The 19,935-nt window shown below is 38.8% G+C and overlaps 1 protein-coding gene across 2 annotated transcripts in view; it reads left to right on the forward strand.

The window, feature by feature from the left end:
* The window catches only part of ITPR2 (inositol 1,4,5-trisphosphate receptor type 2), a 2,416,542-nt gene that overhangs the window by 2,157,119 nt on the left and 239,488 nt on the right, over positions 1-19,935 (forward strand). For both annotated transcript variants that reach the window (XM_044087657.1, XM_044087658.1), the window contains exon 50: positions 17,448-17,612. In XM_044087657.1, the coding sequence (XP_043943592.1) occupies positions 17,448-17,612 (165 nt within the window). The remainder of the gene's footprint in view (positions 1-17,447; positions 17,613-19,935) is intronic.

The following is a 19,935-nucleotide window of genomic DNA, read 5'->3' on the forward strand; positions in this document are numbered from 1 at the left end:
ATGATTTTGGCTGCAGTCTCAGTGGCTCAGCAGGTAGCAAACTTACCTTTGATGCCAGAAAATCAAAAACAGGGAGCTGTATTCCCACACCAGATGCTTGGACTTATTTTGTTCCTATACTGGCACTGTAGTGCAGCAAACGTTGGGTGCTACATTCCTGTGTGCCATCAGCCTGAGTTTGTGGTAGCTCAGGTACATGTGAAATATCCCATGTAACTTACAAAAAGTATAGGGATTTCTCCTTTATGTCCTGGCCAAATATCTCTCAGTCAGCATAAATACCACATTGTGTTTTTCTTCAAAATAGGCCATAGATCTAATTAGACTTACGTGGTCAACAAAAGCATAGATTAAAAGAAAAAAAAAACCTTCCTTTTGAATGATGCATGGAAAACAAAAGTGATTTCTAGTAAAACAGGCACAGACAGTAGAGTTTCAGAAACAGTAAAACTGCAGTAGCCCTTTTCTCCACCTCAGTGTTCACCATCACATATTTAAATAAAAGAAAGTAAACTGAAATATGAACAGAAATTATGGGTTTATCAGGGTAGCTGCAGTGTTGTACTGCTTAACGGCAATATGGAAGTTATTTTAGCATTCTTTTTGCTTCGTATTAATAGCTAAACTGTAGCTTGTGCTCTAGCATCTGTTATGATTTTTTTCTTTTCATTTTTGTGTTGTTAACTGCAAGCACTTCTTTTCTGTTTCACTGCATTGAATATGAGGACACTGGCTCAATAAATAATTTTGCTGTGGTGGTATATGTTTAGCACAAGCTGTCAAACAGTACAAAGACTGCACACTGTGTTCTCTGCACGTGCTAAGGAATATGACTTGGATCAGATGTTCAGTGTAATACCAGTAACCGTGTCCCAGATTATAAGCAAAAAACCATGTGATAAGCTGACTGCATTCCAGAAGTATCTGTGCATCGTTGTGCTGGAATTAACTGGAATGCAACAGTTTATAAACAACTTTTTTTTTTTTTTTTTTACAAATGCAGAACATTTTGGTGAAACAGATTATATCTATTTTACTAACATCAGTAAAAGCATGTTAGACAGTATATAAAGAGGTTCATGTAGCAAAGACACCAAGTTAATTAAAGGCATGTATCATCTGTAGTTGACATATGACAGAGATACTGTGGCTAAACAGGCTTTTTCTGAAGTACTGAGAAAATCAGCTAAGCATCTTTATGTTCGTCAGTGCCTATTCCAGTCATTTCTTCATTCTAATATCCTGAAAACATCCTGCACTGAAATGCTACTAAACTGTATTTTAGAAGTCGTAGTAAAAGAAAAACACCCAGAAGGTATATAGGTGACAGCTCTTCAGGGAACAGGAAATACCACCCTTATGCTATTCTAGAGCTCATTTGAGAGGTTTCACATATGCGTACACATATGTGAATAACGCATACACAAATTATATACATAAGCCTGTTTAGCCACAGTACAGCCACATAACTATGATGGAAGTCATTAAGCAGGTATAGAGACATCTGTAGATCTGACATTAGTAGCCTTAAAAAAATAATTATTTCACTGTTATCAAATTTAACAGTGGTCAGTATAGAAAGTAAGTATGGAAACACTGCTAAATTTTCACATCCAAATTACTCATAGATGATTACAAAAAAAAAAAAATACAATAAAAGGCCAATTGACATCTGTTCTCATGCGTCCCTTCTTCTGTATTCCCAGTTTTGACTGCAGGAAAACTGGCTTCTTTCTAGGCATTCAGTGGGCATGGAGCAGAGCAAAGAAACTTGCATTGTATTTCACAATGCATGCATACAAATAGGCATAGGTGAATTGTAGATCTACAGGCAATGTTGAGGTTCTGTAATTCACCTGTAGCACATCTTTGGAATATGAAAGGAAACTGTGGAGCATTTGATGAAAACGTGTGTTAAGTATAAAGATGACTGCAGGTGATGTAATGGTAGGGTGACAAGATGAAACCTCTGACGTCACCTGTGTTTAACACTGGAGGTCCTGTCCATATAAGCCCCCACTCAATCTGCACAGTAGTCACCACCACAAATGGCATCAGTAAGTCAGACCACTTTTGAGTGGTGTGCACCTAGCATATGGGAGAGGCTTCACTGTGATGATTCCAGGGCATTTCTTGTGTGTGTCTCTTGGCATAAATCATTCAATGCACAAGTCAGTGATTCAAGCACAGATGGTCACTGTGCTCATCATTTCAGAGCTCAGTGTGTTTATTGACCTGCATGAGGGCAGCCAGTGCAGGCAGTGTAGGACATCCTGCAAAAAGCATGTCTTCTATGATAAGTGGTGGCCATTTTGGTATTCGTTGATGTATCCATGGGGATACTGACAAATGGCCACCATAACCATTCTGTGGACCATATGGGAAATTTACAGCAAACAAATGGTAGGCACTGCTCCACATATGGCATCATTGTTACTCCTTTGCCAGTAGGAGTGAACTTTGTATAGTAGCCATGGCTCCTTTGCCAGTAGGAGTGGACATTTGTATAGCAGTCTCTCATACCCTCTGTCTTCACCACTTGTACATCTCACTGAGCCAGCTCCTTTGGTTCCTGAAGTTCTACACCATTCGACTACTCTTTTGGCCTACTTGGGAATAACATCTAGTGATGGCATCATTTTGAAGGTTCATGGATACAGTCCATCTACTGTGGGAGAAAGTGGGTTTCCCATTCACACAGCTGAAACATTAACACCATCCGTCAGACAGGAAGCCTCTGGACTTGATTCTGTCATCAACACAGTACATCCTAGCCAGAGTTCACAACATGGATACGCTATTCCAACCCTGGAAAATATGAACCCCAACTCCCCCACCGTAGCTGTAGCTGTTTGCAGGCTAATGAATGCCAGCCATCTACTGCATCCCCATATGGGGACCACAGTACAGTTCCTCTAATCCTGATTCCACAGGCAGCATGTTCCTTGACTCAAGGATGGATAATGCTCTTCATGCCATTGTGTTTACTAGGGTAGGTATTCCACACATCAGCCTTGATTCCATCTGATGCTGACATATGTCTACTAACTCCATGTGGTGGTAGTGGTTGATAATGCCTTGGTCATGGAGATGATGATGTTTTAGATCTTGGCACCATCTGATGCTGACATGCGTCTACTAACTCCATGTGGTGGTAGTGGTTGATAATGCCTTGGTCATGGAGATGATGATGTTTTAGATCTTGGCACCATCTGATGCTGACATATGTCTACTAACTCCATGTGGTGGTAGTGGTTGATAATGCCTTGGTCATGGAGATGATGATGTATTAGATCTTGGCACCATCTGATGCTGACATATGTCTACTAACTCCATGTGGTGGTAGTGGTTGATAATGCCTTGGTCATGGAGATGATGATGTATTAGATCTTGGCACCATCTGATGCTGACATATGTCTACTAACTCCATGTGGTGGTAGTGGTTGATAATGCCTTGGTCATGGAGATGATGATGTTTTAGATCTTGGCACCATCTGATGCTGACATATGTTTACTAACTCCATGTGGTGGTAGTGGTTGATAATGCCTTGGTCATGGAGATGATGATGTTTTAGATCTTGGCACCATCTGATGCTGACATATGTCTACTAATTCCATGTGGCGGTAGTGGTTGATAATGCCTTGGTCATGGAGATGATGATGTTTTAGATCTTGGCACCATCTGATGCTGACATATGTCTACTAACTCCATGTGGTGATAGTGGTTGATAATGCCTTGGTCATGGAGATGATGATGTTTTAGATCTTGGCAGACTGATCTGTGACACAGAAAACAATGATGTAAAATGGATTTTGGCCCCAAAGACCGCCATTAATGTACTTCACTGCTTAATCCTGATACTGCTAGCATCGTAATGAACGTGAAGATCCTGCACACTGGAGTAATATCTGTGGATAATTGTATTCATTTTATATTTTTCTGAATCACACCACATATGTTTGCTTTCATCATTTGCTTATTGAAAAGCTCTCAGCATACTGGGAATCATTTATGTAATTTTGCAGTCATGTGCATGTGATGCATAATCACTTTCTTTCTGGGAGTGCAATAATGCTTCACATGTTACTGAATCACTCGCTTCCTGTGTATGACTGCTTGTGACCCTGTTTCACAAAAAGCAGTAGGCTGTTTTGTTTCTGAATGCTCCCCATTATGTGATATGTACATTTGTACAGTGCGTATTGGGAGTATTGTGAAACATTTTTCTATGTGGTAAGTTTACATCTTCCTTGTTGTGTATGTAATCAGCTTCAAAACTGATAAGGAAAGCAAATTTGTTATTAGTACTCTAAAAGCTGTTCCAGTTAAATGTACTACTTGTTGTATTAGGAACAGTAAGGTCTGGATGTTAAATCTAATGAAATGTATGACCGCTTTAAAATAAAATTTGCTTCAGACATCAATAAGACAATTCATAATAAGTCTGTTTGGTTAATTATCTTCCAACTTTTATAGCAAGAGTAGTTTTTAGAAATGGGTTATTACATTAATAGGGTGCCTTGTGCTGTAATGCTAACACCTTTTACTTCTGCTTCTATAGAGAATATAAGTTGTTGTTGTTTGTCTTTCGGCTTTTCCTGGTTAGGGGTCGCCACAGCGGAACTCTGGTTCGCTAATGATTGGTAGTAGGTTTTTACGGTGCCGAGTTGCCAGCTCGATGCCCAACCTTCAATGAAGGCACGCCCATTCACGCATGTCTTTCGGAACACCACTTGACTGTGGGGAGGACATGCAGACTCCACACAGAAGGCACTCCCTGCACACCAGCTGAGAATCAAATGGGAGAACCTCCTGTTGTGAGGCAACAATGCTACCGCTGCACCACTGCGGTTATAAGTATCTGTTCTAATTCTTAAGATTGGCTTTTCTGTAGTATGTACAATATGTATTTAATTTGGTTACTGAGACTATGCAGACATATGTTGTTATGGAGCTGTAATACAAGTTGTCACTCACTGTGATACTAAATAAATAGAAACAGAAAGCCAGATGCTGAAGCAACACTAGAGCAGTAGAGTAAAGCAGTTTGGTAGCAAATGCATCTCCTGACTGGAAATGAAACTAGTTTGGAATATCGCAGTAACTGTATGCAACTTTCAGATGTCATTGTTCTTTGAAACTTTCCAAGTATACAGCACATATTTATGGAATGGTGTGTATAGTCTTTCAAACAAGTCTATCAGTTTGTTTCTGTCCATTATTTAGGTCATTTCTGTAACACAGAAGCACTCCTATATCACTAGAATTCAGTTCTGTGGCACAGAGAGATGAAGCCCTGACACTGAGCCAATGACTTAAGTCCGGGTAGCATCACGGGTACTGGAGAAGCCCAGTTGGAGGATGGGAAGTGAGCGTCTTACAGCTTGCCCTTTGTTGTGGCAGGGAATGGTAGTTTCCTAATGGCCAAGTTGCAGAGGCTTACATAACAGTGACTTTTTACTGACAGGATGTCCTTGTGCTTCCAAGTCAGTGATGTGCATGTAGGAGTCTACATGCATCCAGAAGAGTATAAGAGGTCCCTACAGTGATGTGGTTGTTCACATCGGTCACTGGCTGAGGTGTGTTTAGGGATGTAATAGAAACGCCCCACATCCTATGCCCTAGATGTGATAAGCTGATAAGAGGAGATGATATCATGTTGTTCCCCAGCCTACGGTCACTTAGGGTCAGTCATGAAACATGGATTGTCCTGTTTTTTTTTTTGGGGGGGGGTGAAGAAAGACCCTCAAGTCATTGGGACAAAGGTTTGCTTTCCTTGCAGAAAAAGGGTGCCTGTGTATTAGGTCTTCCATGAATTTCTGGATAATAGACCATCTAGTCAGCTCTAGCTTGGTGTGGACTGTGGGTCCACCGCATTGAGAATGAATGGGCTCAAGATATGTTGGAGAAGGGTTTGATGGTCATCAGTCACAGCAAGAAAAAAGCAAGCAGGGAAAAAAGTCAAACATTCCTTATTCTGAAAGGCAGAAACATGCTGTGTCAGAATCATGTTGATATGTTGATAAATTAAAAAAACAGCAACAAGTCACATTCATATCTAGTAAGTCTTTGTTCCTTTATTAAAAACAGAACTTCATCAGAATGTGAAAAAAAGTAATATTCTCCATTAAAATGCAATCTTTTAAAAGACCTGCTTCTATTCACCTAATAATGCATCATTCATTACATGTACTAATCATTTGATAAAAAACATATATTAACACTTATTAAACTTTTAAAAATTAATAAATAATCATAAACAAATACTGATACTAATTATACTACCTAATGCATTAATAAAATTCAAGTCCTATTTAGAACCTAGGGAATTAAAATGGCAGATACTGTTTAATACTACTTGTCCACAAGGAATAAATGATAAAAATATCTTTGAGCAGTGCTTTACCCCTGAAAACAGTAAAGTTGAAATTATTTATTTATTTATTTATTTATTTGACCTTTGTTAACCGGGTTAGTCCAGCTGGTCCGGAGCCCTCTTTCATTGGAGACCCAGGGAGAAAAGCTCCACAAAAACATATCTACATAAGCATAATACATAACTACTTAACAGAATTACAACAGTAATAACAAACTAAGATAAAATAATAGAAATTAACATTCTAAATGATTAACAAGTGCACTTGGCACAACGCAGAGTAAAGACAGTGGTAAGGGTGTTCAGCAGCAAGTTTGGCCACCATGTCATAAGTGGGCTCTAGTTTAGAGAATAGTGTGGTTTATAAGTAAGTAAGTATTTGAGAACTGTAGAGAAGGGTCGGGAGTAGGTAGGCATGGGATGGGGGCTATCTTTGCTTTACTGGATAAAAATGTTTTTATTCCTGTAGAGGAGGCCAAGCTTTTGGTGGGTTTTCTTAATGTTACTGGGAACATGCAGGTCAAATTTCAGCTGGTCATCAGTAATGACCCCAAGAAGTTTGGTGTTAGTTTCCACTGTGATAGGTGTGAAATGAAGATTAGTTATTGAATTTTATTAATCCACCATATTAGGAGATACTGACCCCTCTGACTTTAATATAACTTCTCCAAAGTTACACAACAACGGAGAAAAAGGAATTCTCCACTATTACCAAAAGTGCTTTCAGTCAACCATTTTTCATTTAAATGGCATTCTTCTGAACTGCCATCAACAAACTGACATATTCCCACTATATTCATAGTTCATCCATTACAAAATGTAGATTGAGGATTTTATTGGTCAGCCAGTATGCATATCTGAGTTTTAATTTCATTGATAAGTTTAATGGTCAGCCAGTGTGCATATCTGAGTTTTAATGTCATTGATAAGTTTAATGGTCAGCCAGTGTGCATATCTGAGTTTTAATTTCATTGATCAGTTTAATGGTCAGCCAGTGTGCATATCTGAGTTTTAATGTCATTGATAACTTTATTGGTCAGCCAGTGTGCATATCTGAGTTTTAGTGTCATTGATCAGTTTAATGGTCAGCCAGTGTGCATATCTGAGTTTTAATGTCAGTGATAAATTTAATGGTCAGCCGGTGTGCATATCTGAGTTTTAATGTTCATAGGTTCATAGGTTGGTACTAGGCTATCAGCCCTAGGGCCTATACAAGCCTAGCCATAACAATTCCCTGGGTATTTCTTCCCACATTATTTACTTTCCTGGACCCCTGTCTAGCAGGGTGACTGACGTGATCCCTGGGGTGAATTTCATTTCTCCCATCCAATCGTCAAGGTTCCTCTTGAAGAGGTCCAAAGAGGCACTCTGCTTGACATGTATGGGCAATCTATTCCAGAGTCTGGGGAGTCTATGGGTCAGGAACCTATCCCTCCAGCATGTTTTGTTTATTGTGATGACAAGGTTTAGATCCCTGGAGTGTGTAGCTCTGAGGGATTGGGATTTCTTTAAGTGTAACATGTCCAACAGCTCTGGGTTTGACATGGTCTTGTATGTTAAGCAGAGATCACCTCTGAGTAGATGATATGCGACAGAGTATAGCTGGAGTTTTTTAAGGCAGTCAGCGTAGGGCATCTGCTTTAGGCCTGTGATTCTTTTAGTGAGGTATTTCTGAGGCCTTTCCAGTTGTTGCAGATGTCTTGAGAGGTACATACCAAATGGGGCATTGTATTCTATAATGGGTCTAATGAGGGATGAGTACAGTGGGACAATGACCTCCTTTTTTCTGGATGAAAAGCCCTTCGTGATGAGGTGTGCCACATAGAAGGATTTCCTGACTGTTGTGGCGATGTGATTATCGAAGGTGAGACCACTGTCCACCTGTGTCCCTAAGTCTCTTATCACACTTTCTGTGTTTAGTGTACTGCCACCTATATGGTAATTCATGGATACATGTTTTTTCCCAAAGGGGATAACAATACATTTCTTGGCATTGAGCTTGAGCCCATGGCTCTGGCACCAAGCATCTGTTTCTGTAAGGCCTTTTGTAGAGTATCCACATCATTTGGGGATTCAATAATGGCTCCCAGTTTGCAGTCATCTGCAAACTTTGTTAGCCAGAGTCCCTTAGTGTTGACCTGTACTTCAGAGAAGTAGATGCCAAACAAGAGCGGCCCCAGGACTGAACCCTGAGGTACTCCACTTGTCACTTGTCTTGAGCTGGATTTGGAGTCGGCTACTTTTACAGTGTGGGTTCTATCAGTAAGCCATTTAGCAACCCATTGGGTGACATAGGGGTTAATGCCCAACTTAGTAAGTTTATCTATGATTCCAGAGTGGGGGATGGTGTCAAAGGCCTTGGCAAGGTCTAGATAGGCTGTGTGGACCACCTTACCCTTGTCCATGGCTCTGGAGACTGATTCAAAGAAGTCAATCAGGTTCATGAGACAAGATCGGCCCTTCACAAACCCAAACTGGGTGGGGTCTAGTGTTTGAAGGTTGCCAATGTCTTTGTTTATAAGTTCCATGATAATACGCTCCATGGCCTTGCAGATAAGGCTTGTCAGACTGATGGGACGGTAGTTTCCAGGATCCAAGGTGGATCCCCCCTTGTGGATTGGGATAACTGTAGCTTTGCGCCACTCAGTGGGCACGAAACCTGAGGTGAGGCTATGATTAAACATGACACTTAGGTGAGGTGCCAGTTCATATTGTAGTTCATGTAGTACACAGCCCGGGATGTCATCTGGTCCCATAGATGCTGTATTTTTGGCTTTAGAGAGTGCGTTTTGTACCTGTGTGGCCGTTATTACTGGAATTTGGCAATCTTCCGGTATTGAGATGGGCCATTTGGGGGGTGAGAGGGGTGAAGTTGGCACTGAATCGATCTGCCAGGATATTGGCAATATCCTTCGGATCAGTATATTTAATGCCATTCTGTTTTAGCTCAGAGCAGATCTGAGCATTGCCATTTAGATTCTTGACATAGTTATAGAATGCTTTGTGGTTGTCTTTGGAATCTTTGGCAATTTTATTTTCGTAACTAGCTTTGGAGGATTTTATGAGGCATCTCAATTTTTTACTGAGGCTAGTAAGGGAGTTTTTTGCATCCTGGGATTTTCCTCTTTTCTGCAAAAGTTTCTTCCTTTTGTTGTAAAGTTTGTTTATGGCAGGGGACCACCAGATTTGCTTCCTTTTTTTGGATGAGAGCATTTTGGTTCTATTTGGGATGGCACGATTCATGCATGAGTGGATGTTCTCGTACAGTGCCTTAGTGTAGGATTCAGAAGTTGAACTTTCAGTTCCCGTCTGCATGGGTGTCATGAAGTTTGTCACTTCTGACTTGAGTAGCATGAAGTTGGCTTTGGAGAAGTTTTTTATGGTGGTTTCTTTACTGGGGGGGGGGGGGGATGTGGATGTTAAGGGTGATTAGCTTATGGTCAGACCTGACTAACAAGGGGGTGACCATAGGTATGGAGCATTGATTTCCCATGTTGGTAATGACCAGGTCTAGGATATTGGAGCCCCTGGTGGGACTATGGATTAGTTGATCCAGGGCGTTGGAATTTATGAATTCCAAGAACCGTTGCGCAAAGGTGTTGGGACAGAGTATTTTTCCCAGTTAATGGCAGGGTAGTTAAAATCACCCAGTTTTAGGGTGTTTGGTTCTATCTTAATATTTTCCAGTATGTTTAGAAAGGTGTAGTGAGAATCTTGGGGTATGGTGGGGGATCTGTAGCAAGCTACATTGATCAGTTTAATGGTCAGCCAGTGTGCATATTTGAGTTTTAATGTCATTGATAAATTTAATGGTCAGCCAGTGTGCATATCTGAGTTTTAATTTCATTGATAAGTTTAATGGTCGGCCAGTGTGCATATCTGAGTTTTAATTTCCTGATAAGTTTAATGGTCAGCCAGTGTGCCTATCTAAGTTTTAATGTCATTGATCAGTTTAATGGTCAGCCAGTGTGCATATCTGAGTTTTAATGTCATTGATCAGTTTAATGGTCAGCTAGTGTGCATATCTGAGTTTTAATGTCATTGATAAGTTTATTGGTCAGCCAGTGTGCATATCTGAGTTTTAATGTCATTGATCAGTTTAATGGTCAGCCAGTGTGCATATCTGAGTTTTAATGTCATTGATAAATTTAATGGTCAGCCAATGTGCATATCTGAGTTTTAATGTCATTGATCAGTTTAATGGTCAGCCAGTGTGCATATCTGAGTTTTAAAGTCATTGATAAATTTAATGGTCAGCCAGTGTGCATATCTGAGTTTTAATCTCATTGATAAGTTTATGGTCGGCCAGTGTGCATATCTGAGTTTTAATTTCATGATAAGTTTAATGGTCAGCCAGTGTGCCTATCTGAGTTTTAACGTCATTGATCAGTTTAATGGTCAGCCAGTGTGCATATCTGAGTTTTCATGTCATTGATAAATTTAATGGTCAGCCAGTGTAAATATCTGAGTTTTAATTTCATTGATAAGTTTAATTAAACCAAATGCAACTAAAACTCAAACCAAGAAAACAAAACTAATAGCGGAAAGGTAAAACCACACAAACCGTTTATTGTTAGCGCTTTCGTACAGATATTCTCATGTACTTCTTCAGACAATATTACCCAGCTAAACATGGTTTAAAAAGGGTCAGTAATTAAACCAATTAAACAAATCACTTACTCATTAACAGAATCAGTCATAAATCCAACATTATTAAAGGAGTATTCCCTAATTACTAAACAATACATCAACACATAAATTAATATTAAAACACTCTATCCTATTAATTCACTCCATATTGTTCATAAAAAATTATTATAGTGCTTTACAATAATTATTGAATTTCTACCATCAACCAAAGACATACTTATTAAAAAGTATTATTTTTACAAAACATGTATACATATATAACCACCTAAACATCAGTGCATACATTGTTATTTTACCTGTCCAATGCTTTCAATTTTAACAGGCACTTAATAGAACATGCTTCATTCAGTCCAGGATAAATATATGCATTTAATGGTCAGCCAGTGTGCATATCTGAGTTTTAATGTCATTGATCAGTTTAATGGTCAGCCAGTGTGCATATCTGAGTTTTAATGTCATTGATGTCATTACACTGCAATCTACCATGAATTCAGTCTCAGAATTCGATATGTACCAGAACATGGTTACACCTGATACGTAACTCTTCAGAAGCCTTGTGTGTGTGTGTGTGTGTGTGTGTGTGTGGGGGGTGTTAAGTTGAATATTGCCTCTTTTGTCCTGTTATTCCTGCACTCAGGCATGTATGACATCTGACAATGCATGCCTGGATATCAGCAGGTGAGAATAAGCCAAATCCCTGCTCCACTCATTTTTTTTGCTGCCTATACAGTTCATATTTTTAACCTAATACTTGTCATGGAAAAGTTTCTGTGTTTAATGTCTAAAAATCTGAAATCCTCATTTGTATCTAAGGTTAGCAGATCATGAATGGGGACCTACACACCTGCACTGGCATTGTGTGTGATGCTTGGATGAAGAGTATGATGTTAAATATAAATGGCATTTCAGTCCAGGTACCTGCAGAAAAACAAGGGAAAATACTGAAGCTTAAATCAGGTTTATAATGATGGCTGTTGCTGAAGGTACCCAGTGTGGAAACTTGTGTAATCTTTCCCTGTTTGATCACAAGCTGCTGCTAGAGCAGTTAAAAAGGTATGGGAGTTGGAGGCTAGGCACTGTTCACATCATTTGTGCAAATTCCACTTATTACGTGGCCTCTTACTTTACATGTGTTGACAGCTTCCCGTACAATAGTGAGAACTAAAATTCATGCCTGTCAGATGATGATGTAGGACCAGTGAGAGCTGTACTCTGGTAAACACTTTGGTGGTGAGGGGGGTCCAGTCTGTTTGCACAGACTTTCTTGACATCTGGACCATGTGTGCTGTTGGCCTTGTTCTGTTGAGCATTCCCATGAGTTTCCTGGTGCACCTTTGGTGGTAGATTTCAGAACTGAGGAATCTTCTCCCATTTTTTGCTAAGTCCACAGGATTTGCCTGCCATGGGAAAGGAAGCTTCACTGGGTCCTTCTATACCTGTAAAATTTGAAGGGCATACACAGGCATTGGATGTTCATCAGCCATCTGGCATCTGTTTTTGTAGGTATAGAAACATACCTCAAAGGTCTGTGCTCATGTCATTATCAGTGCTACCTCAGACCTCTTGCCACCTCCATTGAGCATTTCATCACCTACTATTCTCCTGCTGGCCAAATCATTGCATTAGCCTTAAAGGAGGACATTCTCAGGACTGCAGCATCCACCCCCTTTAAAGTACAACACAGTATAGTATCAGCAATCCAACTATATACTGCGGGAGTAGAACCACAACCTTCTGCATCAAAAGCAAGTATGCTACCTGTTGTACTACTAACAATGCAAACAGACTTGGCATAAGCAGCACTAAACTTCTTCCACTGAAGCTCTCAGCTCCTTGTAAAATCCACTTGACACTGAACTATATCTCTCAACTTTGCAGCACAAGAAATCCAGAAAAAGCCAAAATTTATTGAGGAGGGACAAAGGCCCAACACCAGGGACACATTTTAAACATTGCTTGTATAATCTTAGAAAGTTATCAGGATAAAATCTTTTGTGTTATGTGTTTCCTGAAAAATAGCAGTACTGAAACTTAAATGGCTATCATTATTTAGTGAATTCAGTTCTCATTGATTTGCCAGAAAACCACAAATTTTAAGAGGAACAGACCAATGGTATGAGCCAAACATTACAGACATCCTGTGAAAATCTGGACAGTTGAAAGCTGTGGACTCAGCTCCTTGAATCACAAGTGGTGGTATGGGTAGAGAATTCAGGTTCTTGTTTCTTGTATCTAAAGTACAAGGTTTGAGCATGGGCATCTCACACACACACACACACACACACACACACACACACACACACACAAAGCAGGAATTTCCATTCTGTAGCTTGAAGCAGCAGCAGTTACACCCAACCTCGTCCCCTTACTTGCGTCGGCAGATTTCTCTTACTTGAAGCAGCAACTCTAAAAATCAAACTTCCATACTTGAATTCAAGCAGCAGCCATTTCCATTCCCGTACTTTGTGAAGCAGAAAAATACAGTATTCTGTTAATTACCTGTACTGCAAAACACTAGATTCCATTAATTCCCCGTGCCTTACCTGGTTGTATTTAAACTTGGGTGGGTAGACAGGATGTATATGCGACAACACATGCACACGCACAGACATAACGTGACTGGATGAGCTATGGGACTGTTCTTCAAGAACGCCCTTAGAAAACAGTGTTTTTTAAATTAAACTATTAAATGTGACAGACCCAAAAGTGAAAAGTGCCACCTGGGGTGGACCACCCTTCTCACCCCCCCCTACCATCCCCCCGCCCGCACCAGCTATGCCACTGATCTACATTATTGTAGCAGTCTAACAATAATGATTATTGCCATAGTTGATAATAAAACCACTTATTGAAAATAAATGCAAAATTTACGTATTTTGAAACAAGATAGTAAGATAAAATCCATTAAAGGATCAGACTATTAAAACTATTTGCAAACAGCATAACATATTAAAAAGCAAGATTAGGTAAAATCCATCAAAGAGTCAGAGCATTTAAACAATTTGCCAAAAGAAAGTAATTGTACAATGGATATACTATAAAGCAAAATACTAAGATATAATACATAAAGAGATTGTTAAAATGACTAGCAAACAACGTTCAGTGGCTCTGAAGTTATATCTGTACGAGTCAGGCCTGTTTTAGTACCCCAGTGCTTCAGGATGCAATCTTCTGAATCCACAGTTTCTTTTTAAGTTTCTCACTGACTCCAACTCCCTGGATGTTGAATTTTCATTGCTTAGGCTTCTTCCTGGGAGTTAGACAGTGCAGAAGGCTTGTGAAGTCAGATGTAACAGGGGGGGGGTCCCTGTGTTAAGTTTGAAAACTGCAGTTGTGAGTCTTGTATTTAGTATATTTAGAAGTAGTTTGTGTGGAGACAGAACCATCAGTATGGAGGGTGCAGGATGATATAATTCTCCTGTAAAAAAAAAAAGTCACAGTTTCAGGACTCATGATTAAGATCCTCAAAATTGTGATGCAGAGCTGTCAGACATCTGTACTAATCATATTAGCTGATCTGCAAGGATGCGTTTCTTAATAGGTGCTCATATCCATCCCCAGTCCCCTCTGTCTGGATGACCTCTCCATCCTGAGGCTATGGATGAATCTTACTTAAAATCGGGGAAGTGTATCATTTATTATGGCATGCCAGTGGGAGCAAAGATCACCTTCATGTGCAAGTATCCGAGAGAAAAAAAAAAACCTCTGCCAAGCTAAGGGTATCAGGAAAGGAAATCCCAAACATTTATCCAATGCAGAGGGTTTCTTCATAGTCAGGCTGATGTGTTAAATACCTGTCTGATACAGCGCTTGTATGACGTAGTCAGGTTAATCACACTGTGCTGCATAAACATGAAAACAAACTGCTGAGAGCAGTGTCACTGAATAACTTGGAAGATGAGTGCAAAAATATATCTCTATCTGTATCTGTGCAGACAATCCTTCCTTATTCAATATGCCAGCGATTCTACACTCATCTCCATCTCCAAACAATATCTCTCATCTCCACGCACACACCCAAGATCCTTTCCTGTCCATAGAAAAGTGGCTGTCAGACAATCAGCTCATGTTAAATTAAAAAAAAAACCTAAACATTTGCTATTTCTTCCTTGAGCTCTTTCTCATAAGTCAACCTTTGTCATTGCATCCCTTGACAAGGCCATCATTAAAGCAGGACCCCACACTAAAGTTTTAGGTACCATTATCGATGAGCAAAGTATAAAAAAAAAACCATCAAAAACTAGGTCTACTATACAGAAATAAAAAATGTCTTACCTCCGACGCTTAACTCCATGGCTCAAGCATTCCTCCTTCCCCTACCTTCTCTATGCAGTCCCGATGTTTACTAACATACAATCTACATTTTTTATCTAAACTAGAATAAACTTACCACAAAATAGTAGTAACAGTAATAGGTAACTGCGTATTATTGCAACCACATTCCCAATACAGTCCTGAAGCAGGATCATCATTTTCTGTATAGTGCAGTCATGAACCCTGAATCCTAAGTATTCAAGTTTTTTTGTCTACAAGTCTGGGTTACAGACATTAAGTAATTAGGGAAGATTTGGGACCCACCTGCTTCTGTATTACTAGATTTTATGAGAATTGCCTGTATTACATCTGCACTGCTGGAAAACTGGCCGATGGTTGACGTGTGCTTTTCTATAATTAAAGTTGTCATTTTACTTTTACATCATAGAACACAATTGGATTTGGTGTGAATATATATGCCTATTACTTATTTTATGCATCCTGGGAGCATTACACTGCATAGCCAAGGGTAACTGATTATGGCCATTGTCCTCTGGTTACATCTGACATTGTACGTCTTTCTCGAGCAGACAGGTTGAGAGATATGATCCTGTTAGGTGTAAAGTTTGTATTACGGTTCCTTTAATAATCAGGACTGCATGTCGCTTTGATGAAACCAATAGATATGGAGAGTGAAATCTGTAAGATTTACAAAACAAAATACCCGTACTTCACATCCTACGAGCATACCTCTTAAAGGTAAACATAATTGGGTAAGTACTCTCTAATTCAGTGGGAAAGCTAGCAGAACAGCAGTTTTTACATCAAAGTAGATTTTCTGAAGAATAATTATAAAAGTGGTCCATCAAGATCCATGTTTTACTCTAGTAAAGTTTTCAGGGTTCATCATTGCACTGTATAGAAAATGCTGATTCTGCTTCAGGACTGTGTTGGGAATGTGGTTGCGATAATAAGTAAGTACCAAAATTTCTTACCTCTGATGGTAAACGCCCTGGCTCAAGCACACCTCTTCCTTCCCTCCCTTCTCTATGCATCCCCTATCTTTACTGACATACAGTCTACACTTTTATCTAAACTAGAATAAACTTACCACAAAGTAACTACTTTACAAATATACTGTAGCAATAACCTGGAATAAACTCCCCTCGTACATAAGAACCATCTCCCACCTCAAGCACTTCAAAAAGGAGCTGAAACAACTCCTACTTAACGTCCTGTGCCTGTCATAACCCTACCCAATCCACCACACCCCTTTGTCTCCAGTATGCTGTACTCAGATATTGTACTCCTCTATTTCCTCTAAACACAGTTTATTTCATTGGAACTGCACAAGCCTGGCTACTTCATCACATGTAAATATGTATATATTATGCTCTGCTTTAACTATCGTCTCCTCTTTATAATTTAGCTCTACTTCAAAATCTTCTCTTAACTCATATCATATATTAATGTTGCTTTTCATTTATTTTTCCTTCTAATCATATAGCAGCACTTTTTATGTTATAAATAATGTATTAATCACGTTTTGATTTTTTTCATGTTCTTTTCTGTATACATAAATATTTTTATGTATATATTTCTAATTTTGTACTGTACAACTCTGAAGCTTTTCTCCTCGGGTCTCCCCTGAAAATGCTCTGCTTGCTCAGTTGGACCATCCTGGTTAACAAATGCCAAATAAAGTGTATATGTATATATATATATATATATATATATATATATATATATATATATATATATGTGTGTGTGTGTGTGTGTGTGTGTATGTATGTATGTGTGTATGTATATATATATATATATATATATATATATATATATATATATATATATATATATATATATATATATGGTGAAACTGTGGCTATATAGCATCAGCAGTGATGGTTTGTAGTAGGGACAGCACAGTTAACAGTGAATGTGGCTGTATAAAGCTCATGATTTCAAATGTAAAAGGTAAGTATAGATTAGGTTTGTCTAGCATTTTATAATTTTGCATTATAATTACAACTGTGTGTTTGAATATACAAATATAATCCTGTTAAACTAGGTGAAGAGGTAAATATTTATCTGGCTGTGTTTAACTCCTAATCTTCCCTTTTATCATTGAATTTCCTAGACTGATTCAGGCTACTTATTTATTTCCAGCTCCTGAATAAAATAGTATTCTTGGTGAGCTTTGTTGGAAACCGTGGCACTTTTACACGGGGTTACAGAGCCGTCATCATGGACATGGAGTTTCTCTACCATGTGTTGTATGTGATCGTCTGCATATTGAGCTTGTTTGTCCATGAATTCTTTTACAGCTTTCTGGTAAGTTGACGAGTTTCTTCAGACTTTGGTATGGGAATGTAGATGCATTTTCAGAATAGGATCATGCTTGCTGAAGTTTGCTAGGTTCTAGAGAAAGTTTTGATGACTTGTGATGTGGTGACTAGACTCTGATGCATTAGACTGTGAGTCACAAAAAAGTAAACTGCTTGACAGAAGGCTTCAGTAATGCATAAGCAGTTTTGCCAGATGTTGTGATACCTAACACTTTAAAGGCATTCTGCACTACAGTTGCAGCAGTCATTGTGAAGTCTCTTTTAGTGTAACTGAGTAGATGCTGGGAACAGAACTGAAACTGAGTCCCTCTAATATTCTCACAATCCTTAAGTGTGCTGTCATGTTTTGTGAATCTGAGAGCTGAAGTGCTAGGACATCTTATAGGCAACAGTACTGGGGAAAAGGTAGATGTGCGTTACTGTAAAGCAGTCAGTTGTGAAGAGCAGTTTTGAGCTTCTCAAAAACACTAATCTGGTTGACATTTGCTGATTGCTTATCAGCTCTCTGTTTTGGTCATATAAAAAGTGTAGTTCCTGCTAAACTTTCAAGTGTAAAACTAAGCTGTGGAGCTGTACGCATTCGTACACACATATCTGTCTGTAGGGCGTTATATTATTCCTCTTATTTCGATTGTCATTCAGCCCTGTCCCGAATCACCAAATAATAGTGTAAATTTTTGATTTGTCCTTTACCAAAACATTACTGTTACATTAATTTGATCTCCATTAATCTTCTAACCTTTAGACAGTTGAGCAAACAAAAGAAGATTTTCCAGGTGACTTCCACCTGAAGTTCGGCTCCTGGTGAGTGCTGCTGCCCTTATCTAGGAATCTGTAGCCTTAGCCTCTACAGACGTGTCAAGTTATATCTCCTCTATCACTTCCTATGATCATTGGAGGAAGGAAAGTCCAAATGAAATTCACATCTTTCTCCATTAATGTGGAATGTGCATTCAAGACAGTAAATCAGTTTAAGTAATTAAATGTTCTTTATTAGTACCTAAGTAACCTCTGTGGCCTGTGACTTAGAATCTCTGCTAGTAATCTAAAATGAAAATGTTTGGAAATGAACATCTGAAATTCCTGGTGATAACTTTTACCTCTGGGTTGCCACACATTTGTTGGTAAGAAATGGCCATCACTGGTTATTTTCAGCAATGTTAATATAATCTGTCTCAAAATTGTATTGGTCAAAATTGGCTGCTTTATCTCACTATTATATCCATTTATTCAGGGTTGCAGGGTAGGAGTGTATCCTGGCAAGCAGCAGACAAAATGTTATAATATATAAAATAGTAGTATTAATATTGGTAATAAATATATGGGGTACAAAACTCAGTGGGGCAGGGTAGCATTTGACTAAACGTTGGTCTATCCATTTGATTAGGCCTTGGTTCAACAGTACCACATGTCTTAACTACATCCTTGTCTACCTTTAATGTTAAGAGACTGTATGAGATTTGTTCAATTGAAATTCTGTAGGACTAATAGGAAGGGTTGCTGTTTATCAGTGGATTCTGTTCAGGAATACGTCTTAATTACTTTTATCAAGAATTCTGGACAAAGTCAAGAATAATGAGGAGGGTGAGCAGAGGCCCCAAATTAGGGACAGGTTTTAAATCGCACCCAGATTCACTTAAAAATTTAATATAACAAGGGGTTTTGCATCAACATGAGTTTTTTAAACAGTATGAAACTCTAATGTTTGGAATTATCAGCTGACAGTAATCCTCAATGATTTATCATAAAAATCAAAAAAATTGAGGGACAGGAAAAATATATAAGGCAGAATCAAGGATAGTTGCGAGAATGAGCTCAAGTGGTCTCTTAGTGGAACTGTCTTAGAACTGAGAAAAACCTAAAGTTCAAATTTTCCTGAGCACAGCTTTGCAGTTTATTTTAATACTTATTTCATTACCTTTTCCAGTATTTATTGAGAGATCAGATTACTGAATTTTTGTTTGAGGTGTGACTAACAACTGATGAACTGCCCTTATAAAATTATTATTTTCGGATGTTCATTAGTAGAGCAAATAGGAATTATGAAAAACATAGCACAAACTCTAGTATAACATGTAATCTTGAAAAGAAAGTATTCCACATGTGACTTTTCTCGGCCTGGGTTACATGGATGTCGCCAGGCTTTTAAATAACGTATAACCCACGCAATGGGAATGCAAATTTGCATCTATCTTGTTTCACTTTCATTTGCAGCCTTCAGAAAAGTATATCTGTACATTGTTATAGTGCTGCCAGCTGTGATAAATAAACTCAAGCAGATACTGGTAGTTAGGATCATAGGATGTTAC

This window comes from Protopterus annectens, chromosome 11.part0 (assembly GCF_019279795.1).
Source record: "Protopterus annectens isolate FY-2018-M chromosome 11.part0, PAN1.0, whole genome shotgun sequence".
NCBI classification, from domain to species: domain Eukaryota; kingdom Metazoa; phylum Chordata; order Ceratodontiformes; family Protopteridae; genus Protopterus; species Protopterus annectens.